The sequence below is a fragment of the Halichoeres trimaculatus genome, unplaced genomic scaffold, assembly GCF_033239565.1.
Source record: "Halichoeres trimaculatus isolate MK-OKI-2021-1 unplaced genomic scaffold, fHalTri1.1 fHalTri1_scaffold_20, whole genome shotgun sequence".
Taxonomy (NCBI): Eukaryota; Metazoa; Chordata; class Actinopteri; order Labriformes; family Labridae; genus Halichoeres; species Halichoeres trimaculatus.
In genome coordinates this window covers 15,662,644-15,678,304 of record NW_027437198.1, presented here as the reverse complement: position 1 = coordinate 15,678,304, position 15,661 = coordinate 15,662,644, and the positions used below count along the sequence as shown (strand labels likewise).

The 15,661-nt window shown below is 39.1% G+C and overlaps 1 protein-coding gene across 2 annotated transcripts in view; it reads right to left on the bottom strand.

Moving 5' to 3' along the window:
* LOC141809477 (thyroid hormone receptor alpha) overlaps window positions 1–15,661 on the bottom strand; it is a 100,559-nt gene that overhangs the window by 6,737 nt on the left and 78,161 nt on the right. For both annotated transcript variants that reach the window (XM_074696523.1, XM_074696524.1), the window contains 5 exons: window positions 10,470–10,531; window positions 8,473–8,573; window positions 5,764–5,911; window positions 4,375–4,580; window positions 2,128–2,274 (listed from right to left, as the gene is read on the bottom strand). In XM_074696523.1, coding sequence (XP_074552624.1) covers window positions 2,128–2,274; window positions 4,375–4,580; window positions 5,764–5,911; window positions 8,473–8,573; window positions 10,470–10,531 — 664 coding nt within the window. The remainder of the gene's footprint in view (window positions 1–2,127; window positions 2,275–4,374; window positions 4,581–5,763; window positions 5,912–8,472; window positions 8,574–10,469; window positions 10,532–15,661) is intronic.

Sequence of the window (15,661 nt, the reverse complement as noted above, 5' to 3'; positions counted from 1 at the left end):
AGGTGGGAGGATGCTGGAGGGGTTTCATTAATATTTGGTGTAGAAACAGCTGAGAGAAGCTTTCATTTAGACATTCGTTTAATGATGCTACATGTATGAGTGGAGATAACAAAGAGAAATATTTTCCTCAAGGAAAAAATTAACCTAAAAGAAATCCTGTATAAATCACAACTTTAAGATCCACCACTGTCTCCAGTGATTGTGCAATTTCAGAATGAATGCGTCTTTATCCAAGTTCAGTTAACAGAGAAACAGGGAGGGAGGTGAGAGTCAGGACACATTATGACTGCCTCTGGATCATCTGATAAAAGCCGTATAAAAACAATTTCTGTTCTGAAAGTGGAGTTTGTTTTACTTGTCTGAGCATGACATTAACCTAATCTAAGCGGGGTCAAAGTTTGGATCAGCTGGTTGGACCATTAATACTCACACACAACCCTTCCTTGTGCTCAAACAGCTTTTTAAAGAACCTGATTTATTGACTGGCATGTTAAGTTTGATGCATTTGCATGCTTTTTGCGTGTACATGACTAAATGGTTAATGCTAGAGTTTGAGCTTGGGTGCAGATGGGATCTTGTCCTTCTGTTTCGTGTGATACAGTGGCTGGTGGGTGTCAGATGATTTGTAAAAGCCACAACATTAATGCAAACAAAAATAATCTGACCTTCTAGCCACCGTTGTATATGAACAAAATTTGTGTGCCTTTACTTATGAGTAGCTCATTCACAAACAGTGTGTAGAACTTCCTCAGATCATGCGTTTGCACAGATAATGATGAATTACTCTCTAAGAAAATGTTAACACATTTTTTACCTAATACATGACATACTTGAACTACTTCCAGTACAAGAATTCAATAATAACAACTGAATTGACCAATTGTATTAAATGACTATAATATTGTATGTATAATATACAATATTATAATATAATATAATATAATATAATATAATATAATATAATATAATATAATATAATATAATATAATATAATATAATATAGTATAATATGATATAGTATAATATAATATAATATAATATAATATAATATAATATAATATAATATAATATAATGTAATATAATATAATATTAATATATAATATTAATATAGTATTATTATATTATATATAATATAATATAATAATTTGATTCTTTGTTCTTGTTGCCAAACTACATGAATTTCCCTTCGGGGATTAATAAAGTATTTTATCTATCTATCTATCTATCTATCTATCTATCTATCTATCTATCTATCTATCTATCTATCTATCTATCTATCTATCTATCTATCTATCTATTTATCTATCTATCTATCTATCTATCTATCTATCTATCTATCTATCTATCTATCTATCTATCTATCTATCTATCTATCTATCTATTGACACATACTCACCCTTATTATATATACAATACTGAATCTTAAATTAAATACTTAGTTTTACAATTCAAAATATCACAATATATCTTTTGAAATGTCACAGTTTTGATGTTTACTGAATCGTTGAGCATAGTAAATGAAGCGTCTCTGATGGAGGTCAGTTGTAAAGACCGTTTCAAATTGCAAACAGAAATAGGGCATGAAAAAAAACGCTTCTCCCTCATGACTTCATACTTTTTCTGAGCAAATAGCACACACACACAGCTTCACTGTGCACTCATACTTATTCATATGTTTGCAAAAATATCCAGCAACTGTTTTTAATGCGTAGTTTGTGTTTTGGATACCCGTTACAATCTCCCGCCAGCACCCAGGCCGCTATTGATCACCTTGAAAATACTCCTGGTGAGGGGATGGGAGAGTGGGCTGACTGGCTAACACTGGCAACGAGGATGTTGTTTGGTTTTTGATGAGGCCCCGGACAGATGTCTTTGTATGGATGAATTGGGGTGTGGTAGTCTGCTGATTGACAGTGCAGACACACGCCCGTCAATTTAGAGTAATTCTGATTCACTATTACATGTATGGTGGTGAGAAGAAAATTGGCCGGTGCACGGTGTCATGAATCTAACGGTGAGTTTGCGTAAACACTGAACCAAGAGCAAAAGAGGCAGCACCACAATGCTATATTCAAATCTTTCTATCAACCTTGAGAAACAGACTCTTAAACAAATGGTGAACCTACCTCTGCGAACATGGGCAACTTCTTGGCAAAGTCGACAACGCGTGTGATGGCGGGCGTCATGATCTTGGTGAACTCACTGAAGGCTTCCAAGTCCACCTTATCTCCTTCTGAAGTGGGCACGATTGGACCCTGGCCGATATCATCAGGCTGGAAAGCAAACGCAACAAATTAACTGAACCCTCATAGATCACAGGTAGCCACATGTAGCAGCACTCTGGTGTAAAAAGTAGAGAGCTCTGTCAGCAATTAAAGGTCAAATAGCCTCATTGTGAGCTTCACTTTTGAAAAGAAGAGGCTCTGTACATTTCCTTGACACATTCCAAAATCTTTTTCACATGTGCTGTCAGGTTTTGAAATGTTCAGCCCATTTTGACTGTTTCATACGATCAATCCAAAGCACAAGGCTGTGAAGTTTCTATAACAACAAAAAACAGAAATCTCTCTCTTACTATCACCTTGGACAAAAATGTCCCCCAACTGTGAGCAACTTTTCAACAGTCCTTGAAGAATCCTATCATATCTCCAGGGACCAGTTGCTTGGTAACTGTCATCTGACGTCCCCTTAAGGTCTGTGGTGTACACACATTTGTCTGCATGTGGCGGCGACCACATGGGCTGGCTGTAAATGAAAGAGTGCTGTCCAGTTACACTGTGAAAATCTGCACTTGTCACATGTTCACTTGGTTTCCAAAGTTGAACGAGATTCAACATTCAGAACATGTTGAAATAATGAGCTGCTCAGAAGAAGAAAGTATGTGACACAAGAGGAGTACCAAAAAAGAGTCGTGACAGATTTGAAAAAAGCTAGCCTTGAGGATGTTTTGAAACCCACACAAAAACCAAAGTCTTGTGGACACAGGCCCTTAATGTTCTCTGTACTTGGCAGCCACAAAAAGTATAGAAAATGCCTCTATGTAAACATATCCTTAGATCTGCAGACAACTTTCAGCACTTCTGTAAAACAAAAGTAACTTAGAGACAGGGTATTGTGCTCTTTTTTAAGTTTCATACTGTCACTTTCTACCCTCTGGTACCTCTGCAGTAATTTACATTATTTATAGCCCTGATTGGCCAGCTCCCTGGAGGCCTGTGGTGGACAGGACTATGAGTAGACCTTGGTGTTTGAGTCCTGCACCTCCAAAGTGCCATGAACTGGTTATGAGGTCCTGAAGTGATGACCTTATCGTTTCAGCAAGCTGTGTGACTATCTTGTTAAAATCGCGTGCTATTTTGAGAATGGACTGTTTTTGTTTTACAGATTCAGGGATTTTAGCAACTTGTGAAAATGCAGCAGTTTGAAAATCTGCACATATTAAGTCTGAACATCCAGCATTGTTTATTTTATAGCTTTGTTCAAACTATGGAGAAATGTAACACCCGCTCTTTAAGACATGATGTCTCCTTTGCAAGTTATGCGGTGGTGTGTTTTTTTTTAGGCCCAATGCATTGAGTGTAGGTTTCAAATGCTGAAGTCCAGGGTATTAACTCATTTTCTCAATACATCTCTTTATATTAACTATAAATCAGTATATAAATATCTGTCTTTCTTTTAATGTGATTTCAAAACATGGATTCTTCAGATTGAAGCCTGTGTAACTCTGCTCCCTGCAGCAAAAATGCACGAGAGAGGCCAAGGCTCTTGTTTGTTTTCTTTTTAATCATTTCTATTCATTCCTACATCACAGTGGTCGACTTGAGCCCTGTTTCCACCAAGTGGCTCAGTTTGGTATGGCACACATTTTGTGGCGTTCCCACTGACTTATCTTGGGACAGATAAAAAAAATAACCGAGACAAGCCGTCCCACTTTTTGGGACCCTCCTGCAGGGGTGCCAGACTTAATTGATCTGTTCCCAGAAGGTGGAGCTACAATAATGAAGTCTGTTGATTGGTTGAAAAAATCGTCACTTACGTGTGACAGTGGCTGCCTTTCGACAGCCTTCTGAGCCACATGCCAATCACAAAGAAAGCGAATTGCTGGATGTCTTGCTCTTTGTTTACTGTGTCACGTTTTTCTTCTTTGCTGGATTTATTAGCGATTTACACTGTGTTGTGTTGCTATGATGTCTTGCTCTTATTTAACTGATGTGACTATCGGCATCCAGCTTCCACACCCCCTACCACGAAGTTGGCTGTTGAAACGCAGACAGGGTCAGACTGAACCTGTACCAAACCGTACTGATCCAAACTGGACTGCTTGGTGGAAACGGAGCTTTGAAGGCTCAAATATCTCCTGACTGCAAGCTTACCATGAACTTGCGCTTCTGTTTCCAGCTGGAGCCCTGGGCGTTGGTGTTCCGGTGGGCATCGGTCGCCATCCTGATCAGCTCCCACTCTGAGTTTGTCGGCTCTGGCCTCGTCTGCAGCGTCTTTACAATCTCTTCCCTCTTCCTTTTCAGGCGGTTTTCTTCAATAAGACGCCGCTTGGCCACTCGCTTTGAGTCATCCAATACCACTGAGAGGAAGGACGGGGATGAGAGGTAAGTTAATGGATGAGTGAGGATGAAGCAGTTGTTTTTTAATTGTGAGATAATAATGTTGAGATATGAGACTGCACTGTGTGATCTATAATAAGCTGTAACCAGTGCTGTTCCTGTCTAACCATGAAATAAATAAATATCTATATTATTTGTCCAAAGCACCCTGTTTTAAAGGTGATCACAGAGGAGGCTGAGTTGTACTTCTTGTCCATTTCAGCTGGCACACTGTCAGCATGACTCATTCGCTGCGTGCCTCTAATCACTGATCGCTGCTATCTGAACACTTCAATGCCGCTCTCTGCTGCACCCATGTTTCAATTCATTACAAATTAGAACACTTGACCCTCTCATTTCCAAAAATTAAAAAGGAGCAGACATGTGACTCGTTTGAATTCAGTCGTGATGTATGAACAGAGGAACTAATGAATGAAGAAGTGTGTTTATATTCAAAACTAGCCTAACTGGAGCTTCATGACCTTCAAAACCTTCAGGACATTGACAAGTAGCCAGAGAGCGTGTCAGATGATACCCAGAATATGAAGGGGATTTACAGGAACCTTGTTTGTGCAGAAAAGATCACTCGGACAACTTCATAAAATGCCAAATATTGTTTTGAGGGTCATAATTATTGCAGAAATATGCAGCATGGCCAGGATGCGTGAGTGTGTGTGAGGACAGAGTTTAAGCTTCACTGCTGCTTTAAAAAATGAAATTCAAGCCTCGTAATTAAAATGCAGCGAGACAGGACTGGAGTCCAGATGTTGTTAATATGTGTCGCTATCAAATGTGCCAAAAATACACAAACTATTTCCTGAATCCACAGGAGCAGCTGCAGAACTAAACAGAATTCATCTCCGTTATGAAATTACCTGATGCTGTTGAGTATAAGTGTGTGTAGTAAGAGCAGAAACCAGTGATTGTACCCCTGTGATCACACATAATAAAGTTAAATGAGCCCTAAGCTTTGTGCCAAATGATTATTCAGTCTTACAGCTATCAAGCACAGTGTAAGAGGTTAAGAGTTTGCATTTAAGGCTCCTGTGATTTTGTCAAATAATGGGAGAACTTTTCGGGGGACAGAGGTGACAAAAAATTTGCATTTATATACATTTTTGTGGCAAAAGCTGACATAGAAGCATTGAGCTTGTTGTAACTCACAGTCCATGGCCATGCCCACGGAGATGCACTTCTTAAAGCGGCACAGCTGGCACTGGTTGCGTGTGATCTTATCGATGACGCAGCAGCCTTCATATTTACAGGAATAAGCCGGGTGGAGGTTCTTCTGGATTGTCCTGCGGAAGAATCCCTGAACAGAAGTGGAGAAATAAATGTAATTTAAAGATGGCAAAAGGTAAAGAAGACAAAGAAGCACAAGTGTGCAAGTAAAAAAAGAAAACAGAAAGGGTACTGAGCAATTTAAAGAACATATGCAGTTCAATAACATCAAAATAAAACCCACAAATAATTCTTTCTTGTGTTCTGAAAAGGAGTGAGGTGAATATCACAGGGAAGGCTGCTGATTGCATGACAAAATCCTGCTCTGCCCACAGAGGCTGAGGGATGAAGTGATGCATGACTGAACATCTCACAGTGACCACTTTTGTGCAGACTGTAGAATCTGCAGTTTGATGAGAATACCACAGAAGGCTGTATACGATACAAACCTGAGATTTTCAAGCAGGAAATTGGGGAAATTTCATGCAGTCTGAGACAAACTAAACAGATTGAACAAAAATCATTTAGTTGCAACCTTTTTTTTTTTCATAAACCCTGCATCAGCAAAGATACCAATCGATTTAAAAACACTATGATATGCTGTGAGTTAAATCAGATTTTAGTGAAGAACAAGGAAAACCAAGTCAGCGTTGATTTGATCTATTTTAGGTTTCAGCGTGACTCACTTCCTGTGTGAAAATGGAAGGATTAAACAGGAATGACAGAGGACTTTTTTTAGCACCATAGGGACACTTGTGTATGGGACAACAATCAGTGGAAAATACACCTCAGCAGAACCAAAACAATCATAAAAATAACTTAATCAAGTCACCACTACTTCCTGTATCCAAGCTTATCAAAGCTGAGTATTAAACCCTGATCAGCATATGCATTGCTATACACAGGGTAAGGAATTTGAGAGGTTTGGAAAGACCCTCCTGACTCTCCAACCTCAAACAAGAATTTAACATTTCTGTTTGATTCAAAGTCTACTCAAATCAACGAGAACAAAAGGCTGTTTAAAGAACCAATGATTGGTTTATTTAACCAGGAAACTCAAGTTAGCCACACTAATACCAAAGGTTCTCCAAGTTCGCTCTCCGCATTCGCAATCTTGTTAAGCCATTGCTTCTGTTAACTGCTCTTCCTGCCAGGTTTGTAAATGGTTTCTCTTTTTGGCTCTCAGACGTCATCACAGATCCGGAATAAACAAATCCAGTCAGAGTCCAGAGTGTAATCTAGCTGACCACACATGAGTACATCAGATTAACTGGCTCCAGATCAAGCAGCTCTTCATTCAGAGGTTTCTTTTGACATCTTTTGTCCTGATACAGCCAGAGATACAGTGGGTCATCTACTGATTTGCTGGATTATGCTCCAAGAAAGGTACAAAAGGAAAAAAGCTATCATTTGAACGGACTTATTATTTTATTTATCGTTCAATTCTTAATCATGTAATGACTTTTCTTGAACCAAAAGAACATAATGCTAACTAAGAGGGAACTCAGCAATCCACCAGCAAGCTTTGGTCTGGTTGTTGTTTATTGTGATCTAAATGAATATTGTCACTTGAGGTCAACCTAATTTTTGTTCAATTCCCACTTAAAACCAAATAAGAAGGACAAGTAATCAGATCTGATCTGTTTTGCTTCCTGGGGGTCCACATGGGTTTGCTCTGGGTCCCCTCAAGTTCCAATTCCACATGCTCCCATTAATGAAGGTCAATGTCAGATGATCTATCATTTCAACTTCTAGATGTCTCAGAGCTCTACAGCTGGACATTGATCTAGCTGAATAACAAATCTTAAGCAAACAAGTCTAAATCCAGCACAATGTTTTAGTGTTATAATTTAAGCCTGAAGCTTAGTTAGTTTGTCTCTTGTCAGGATGTTGTTTTTGATACTGATCTTCACTTCCAGAATTACATCACAGCAATACAAAGACAGCTTTCTACTGCTTCTAAAACTCTCCGTTTATTTCAGCTCCAGGTCAATATGTATTCAAAATAGGAGCGTGGTAGCATGTTTTTGTTTGCCTTTAGAAGAGTGTCTCTGAGGACTTGAGTGGATGTCCTTCTGAGTCCAGTCTAGTCCAGTCTAGTGACAGATATCTTTTCCTCTATGCCCACCTTGGTACAAGTGGTGCAGGAGCTTTCAGACTTGGTTTCTAAGCACGTGTCCTTTGATGAGTTGCAGCAGGATTTTTATTTTCCACTTTATGCTTTCAGAGTCTTTTTGAATGTCAGTTTTTGTGGCTGTGTGGTTAAACAAATGGTGCATCTTCTATTGTAATGGTGATGACAAAACTTGGCCTGAATTAGCCCTGGCCATAAGCAGGGTTTGGTTAGTTTACTACTCAAAACGGTGAGCCAGACAGTATTTAAGGCACTTTAGCACAGATAAGATGCCCTTCAAGGACTTTGTGGTGCCAGGCAGTTGAATTAAGTGCCAGTTCTTGCCTGTTCTTAGTCCTTCCTCAAAAACTGAGGTAATGCAATGCTGCCCACAAAAAGAGAGAAATGACTCATTCTTTTCAAAACACTGATTTGATTCGACACTGAATCCAAACACATCAAATTTGTACAGTACAGCTTTAATGAACCAGTTCAAGACACAGACATGCTGACACTAAAAGGGAGGTTTTCAAGTGTACCTTGCAGCCCTCGCAGGTGATGCAGCGGTAGTGGTAGCCAGTCGCCTTGTCCCCACACACAACACACGGCTCATCTTTCTCCAGGTAGCTGGGGATGTACCCTGGAACAGAGACACTAAGAGCTATAGGAAAGGAGGAGGAGGTTGAGCAGGAGGACAGGGTGGAATGAGAGAAGGGTGATCGATGAGTGCAAGCAAGAGAGTTTGGGTGGACAGTGAGGAGGGCAATGAGGTGACGGAAAGAATTTGGACAAGAGGTGGAGGAGTGGAGGAGGAGGGGGCTGAGTGTTATCACAGGGGCCATGGCAAAGCTCCTGAGCACAGGACCCCGAGAGACTGGTACAGAATGGAGTTTTCACATTGCACACAAAGAAATAACATGCCAGCTTATGAGGTCAGGATTTAATTCATATTTTACTTTTTATCACTTTCTTTTCTCAGCGGTAAATCGTTATCCTTGTCCATTGGTCATTTCAATTTTCATACAATAAGAATGTGATCCTATAGTTCTTTAAAAACTCTGACCTCGAAGCTGTCATGAAAAAAAAAATCATGCATTTGCCACATTAACCAACATGCTAAACCCCTGCTGCAACCTTCATAATAAAAGCTGAGACCAAAATAAAAGAGACAAATAAGCTATTTAAAGTTGCACAGACACACTTTAAAGCAGGAAAATAAAATAAATTAAAAAAAATTTTCTGGATCATGTTATATGCAGTTTCCTATTTGCAGCTACACTGTGTTCGGAGATGATGTGACTTTAAGCCAATGCAATGATTTCCACTGCAGTCATGTCTATCAGTGTCTTTAAATGCAGATCCACCTGAAAGCTCGAGAATTTTTAATTGTTGAACTATTTCCTCTACCTATGTTTAATCCCAAGAGCTCCTCTAAAGTGGATTTCTGTCTGTTTTTAATACAAAAACATATTCATTTCACCAGTCTAAAAGTTTTTTTTTAATTAAATGGGCTTAAAATGATTTGTAAACCATCAAATTCCTCTTTATCAACAATTTACTTTATGCTACAACTCTTGGTAATTTGATTCTACAACCTTTAGACACACTTGTACCACTTTCCTAGAATCCACTGATTCAGGAAGTTGGACACAACTTCCTGAATCAGCTCATGGGGATATTAGGGATTTAGAATTGATGATCTCTTTGCGGTATGGTCTCAAGGGCTTTCTTTAGTATGATTCGCAGAAATTTGATTTAGGCCCTATTTTAAATAGACGACAAAGCCCTCTTTTTTTGCCGAATCAGACATTGTAAATCGCATTAACATGCTTTTGATCCGCTGCAAAATGCTTCAGTGAATGTTGTTGAGACTTAAACCTGGGCTACAGCCTGTGCACATTTAGCTTAAAACTGTTTTGACATAAAAACAACATGGTTGTATAATAAGGTAATTTACACCAAGACTGATAAAACTACCTCTTTCATAGTAAATCTAACTGTTTGTAATGTTTGCTGGCAAAAGGTTAAAAAAATCATTTTAAATGGTTAAATTACCCTTAAATCAATATTTCATATATCACAAGATAGAAATTATAAGTAGACAAAGCTCTTTTGACTGAAACATCAAAGATAACTTTTACATTTGATTTTGTGACATACTTACATTTAAATCACTAACAAAAAACATTTCTTTTCTTTTTTTTTCGTGGTTCTGGCGTGTTGTGTCTGATACGCCCTGAAGTTGCACTCAAAAACACTACTTCAGGTGAGGCCATGTCAACCTAGGTGAGCTAATCTGTGCTCCAACAAAGCCTCTGCATGAAAGTCATACAAAAGAAGAAGAGGGAGATTATCATAGAAATGAGACATCATGCAAAGCCTTGGGGGAGCCGGCCATGGAGTGCTGGACCACACAGAACACCAACCAATTCTATCAGCACTTAATAAGACGTGTCTTTGTATCACTGCGTTCACTTGTTTGTTTGCAGATGGGAACGACACAAAGGAGTGAAAAGAGAGGAGGATAAATCCATACCAGACATACTCTTCACCGAACACTGGCTGTTTTTGCTCTTTCTCTTGGGCACATCTGGCCATCTAGTGGGAGGGACAAGAAGGAGGTTGGGGGGAGAGAGAAAATGTGACAGTGTGAAAAAAGGTGAAAACATCATAGCATTGTTTAAAAACATAATACTTATTGAGAATACATATGTGGAAAACTAATAAAACAGTTGAATAATCCTTATCAATAAAAACAAAACTGAAACGGACAAGAAACTTTTTTTAACAAAATTTGCAAGAACTCCAACTTTCACCTGCTCACTGTTTCCTCTTGCTTGAACACACAAACACATGAGAAATGAGGCAGAATGGCCCTAAAGTGTACGCAAGTAAAAGTAAATGGGCCAACTTGCTTCACTGAATACCAAACTCAAAAATTGCCAAGTATCACTGTCCGTCAATTGAATAATAGTGAACAAGCTAGGGCCTGTGTCCAGTGATGGTTGAATTTCGGAGAATATGAGATATTGGCTGACGTGGCTGGTACTGGCTTGCACTGAGGATGTAAAGAGCTGTAAAAACACTGAATGAGCTGCACTGGACTCAGAAACTGCCAGTATATAGGATGCTGTTAGTGGACACATGCCCTTATAGATACAAAAAAATGCCCCTTGACAACATAAATTGCAGAAAATCCCCAGTCTGATGAGCTTATACCAATCTGTCATTAACCCTTCAAGCCCTGGCCTTTGTTTTGTGTCTCTTAGAAAAATGACATACACAAATAGAAAATGGTATGTCACTGCTACACTTGTAACTGTGTTTCTCCTGTTTAATCTTATGTATAATATGACTCTATTTGTATGTGATTAGTGACCTCAAATAGCCACCACTGGGGGACCTTAGGGTTTAAGAAGTAAGAACTGATTGGTTATGAGTTTAAATTGGTTAATAATGGTTTAGAAGAGACTTCAAAATATCAAAGGTATATTATTTTCTGCAGTAAAGCTTTGAAATATTACCATATGATTTAAATGCAGTATTGCACAGGCCTATAATTATATCTGCAGTTTTAAGGTTGTTATTTTTTCTTTCTCCATAGTAGTTTGTTTTTAATTTGTTTCGTGAATCAAATGCTATAAAAAAATCAATCCTAACACCATTTGATTCGGCTATGATTATGATGAATAATTTGAACACTATAACTGACTGAGCCATTCAATTCCGCTCAGCTCCTAACAGTATCAATTAGAGTTGGAGAGTAACTCATTTAAAAGTTTAGCTCCGAACAGAACAGATATCTCAATCGGGACTGAGACCTCAAATGAACCCCACCCTATGGCCCTCTCCTTATTCTTGTGTGCCCTCAAATGGGCAGTGGCCCTAGAGAGCTGAACCCCAGGGGAGTGGGATTAAAATCTTACCCAAGGAAATGGGACACACTTACATCATAATGTAGCGTCATATAAAAAAAGAAACAAAAAGAAAACAATAACAAAAAAAATCTTTTAGCAAATGGTTTTTTAATGAGTATAACTGAACTCATGCAGACTGATTTTGCACCAATGCCTCGCTGAGATTTATTTAGAGTTGAGAGCCAGGTCAAAGAAAGAAACACTGAAATAAAGAGAACTGCAGGATTGCATCACTTTTCTCAGCAGGACCAGTCCCTATAAGAAAGAATGATTAGCACAGCTTTCAGCATATTGAAGATGATGGTTTATTTTTATTTTTTGCAGCCATAATAAGCCTCTGCTGACCAGTGGCTGATTAAAGCTAAGTGGCTTCCTAGAGCGTTTGAACCATAAAAGTTGGCTTACTGAAAGTTTCAGTCTCAAGTTTAACTAGAATACAAAAGCAGAACCAGAAATAAAGACAAATTCAAACCAACAAAAAACAGGAGAGCTGAGAAAAGTCTCCTCTGAGGGCCCTACAGGAGGGAGGTCTATTTTTTGAGGTTCTCTTACTTCTGTCTCGACGTTCTACGGTCATTTTTGCTTTCCTCTCCTTTGCTCCCACTTAAGATAACATATCTGACATTACAAATATACAAAGATGATTTGGAGACTGGTTTGTACAGACCTTGAAGGCAAGCGTTCTGTCTGTTTGAATACAAATGAATGAATGAATGATTGAATCACTAACATGGATAGCTCACCCTGACATGTATGCACATCTGCACACGCACACACACATCACAATATCATAGATTACTCCTTCACTCATCTTTTCCAACTCAAATATTCTCTTTTTCTCTTCTTCCTCCCTCACTAGGATCGAGTCTGTACTTGCTACTGGCAGCAGATTTGGATTACATCCTCTCTCAGTCTTTTTTTCAGTCTATCCCCAAGTCTGTTTGCCACACACCCCTCCTCCTCCCCTTAACCCTCAACCCCTCTATAAAATATTTCTCTCTGTGTCCCTCCCTCTTTGGTTTCTCCTGGGCATTGCCCTCTGACTGTTTCCTCAGCTTTCCATCCCTTCTCATTGTCAGTCCTGTCTTTTCTTCTCCTCTCCTCCCTAAACTTCTATCAGAGGTATTAGGTAATCTGGCTTTCCACCATCCCTCTACTCTCCCCTTCTCCCTCCATTCCTCTTTCTCCCTCTCTAGCTGTCAAATCTACTTTCCTCTTCGAAACTGAGAAAAAAGGAAAAAAAAAAAAAGCCCTCTGACGTCTCTTGCTCTGTTCTTGCTGCTCTTCACGCTCCAGCTGACTTATTAATTTTATTGCTGTGCACATGGCCAGGCAGTAACACTGTGGGAAACTGTCTACTCTGGTTGTTGATCCTTATGAAGTGAGCAACCATAAAAAACAGATTCTGCATCTCTTAAAAAACAAGCTTAACATTCTGTACCATAATTTAATTTGGTGTGAGAGTCTGATGTGTTCTCCATCTATCTATTACAGGATATTTGGAGCTATGAGTCAAAGCAGCAAGAAGTCAATTATCAGAGGATGTGCTTTTTGCCACATTAAGGTGCAGTGACTAATTTTGACCACTGGGGCAGCAAAACAGGCTGAACTAATGTTATTACACTTTATTTAAGATATGAGGGAAATTTTTGCCAACAGACACACAAAAACAAATCCATAAACTTTAAGTTCAGTAAATGTATGAACCTAACTTTTTGTATTTTTTGCTCTGTTTTAGTCTCCACCATCTCTGACTGAGAATATCAAGCTCAAAGGGGCTATGAGGAGTTTACAAGTGATCTCGCAAAAGCCTCCCTTCTAGATATATACTTTATTGTAATCCACATTTAAAAATGACATTTCCACTGCCAATATAGGTTATTCCAAAATGCTACTTCTTAGCTTCCCAATCAAGTTGAGCCGGATCCATTTGATTTAAAGCACTTCTAAGTCTCTATGACAACACCACATGGCTGATGAAGTTGAGAATTGAGAATATAGGCCTGTGTTATTCTCTGCTGAAAACTGTTTCTTGGATTAATTTTGTAGTAATGGTGGACACAGGAGCCCAAACATCGCTAACATTACAAGCATGTCTTGGAGAGCACTGGGCTGCTAGCAGCATATAGACAGCTACCAAACTATGGGACAAACTTACAATGTTTGCTTGTTGTCATGTTTCAAACCATAGAGCTATAAAACTGTATTGATAAATACCTTATCTCAGTCAATGGACTGTATATAGAGTGGACAGTGTGGCTCTGCCATTTATCATTGTACGGTTTTGAAGTCAAAATACCGCCATCATAGGCGCAGCCATTGGCAGCAATTGCAGCCAGAGTCTGCGCAGTAGAGACGATGAGGGATTCTGGGAGAATCTGAGTGGAGCTGGGTGACAAAAATAATAATTATTTTTTTTCTTTCAAGGGTTCAATCACTTCTTGACTCTACCTCCCGACATATTTTACAACCCCCAAAATAAATACACAAGAACGGCAGCTGTCAAACATCGTAAAATGCTATCTAAAGCTTCGTTTTTAACCTCGTATAACTAATGAAAGCGAAAAAAAGAGACTTGAATACAAGACAGCCAAAGGATATCTTCAAATCACCAGAACAATTGGACGTGAGAAACATTTCTACCAGGAGTATCAATTTTTTAAAGTTTAACCACAACCCATCTGGAATGGCTGGAAAGCCGGGTTTTTTAACCTGTACTGCAGCCAACCACCAGGGGGAGCAGTTTTTGTGGAGACCTCATTCGAGCCGAGCAAGCAATGTCCCTTTTTTTTCAGTCCTTGGTTGTATCCAGTTAGAAGTTGCCTTGAACAAAGAAAATTTGGTTTCATCCAATCTCCATTTAATTCCAAAACAAACGCACAGCTTGTTAAAAGTCACTCTCAGGGCCAGAAGGTGGCTAAGCAGTCCAATCAAAGCAGATCCTCCTCACTGCATCTTTAAGGTACTTGATTAGCTGTGCTAGCAACCGTCACATTGTTTTTGCCTGAGGTTCAAAGGAAAGAGCAAAAACATAAAAGATCACTTGATCTACTCGTGTTTACTTTATAAACTGTTGAAGATCTAACTGCTTAAAAGGATTATTAAAGCAAGAAATCTGGCAGTTCATACTGTTCCCGGCCCTTTCAGGCAAGTACTTTCTGGTTTTGAGGTTTAGAATCCACATTAAAAACATTAGACATCCCACTCTGTCAGCCTCATAAAAGCACAATTGGCAAATCACAACACAAAAACCTTTAAAGTCAGCTGGCACCACATTGAGCCTGACTTGAGACGGTACTTTTGTCACTGTACTTGCCAGTAGCCTACTTCTACAGCAAACGTCGTAGTTGCAAAGACAGACACTGAAGCTTTGGTTTAAAGATTCTTTCTGAAGGCATCTGTTGAAGAAAATATGCTGTAGAAGGAATAGGGGGATGGGGTAACAACAAAAGCTTATTTGTTAACTGGAAAATTTGCTGAATTTTAATCAGCTATGTATCATGACCATGTTTCCTGCCTTCACTCTAACACTCTGCCAAAGGTTTAGTACTGGGCTGCTGTTTGAACTTTATCACACCTCTTTAGAATCAGTCATATTAAGAGAGAAGTGTCTACCCGTTGCTTCATGATCAATCAAAACACCATGAAATGAATTTTGGGCAGTTATTTTGGCAGAATTGTGGAGTCAGAGCCACTCTCACAAGACTGATCACAGGGCTAAGGGGAGAAGTCAACATTGGAGGATGTTAAAAATGGAAGCAGTTGTGAGAATAATCGCTGGGGTAAATTGGCACCACTGGAAACAGAGGTG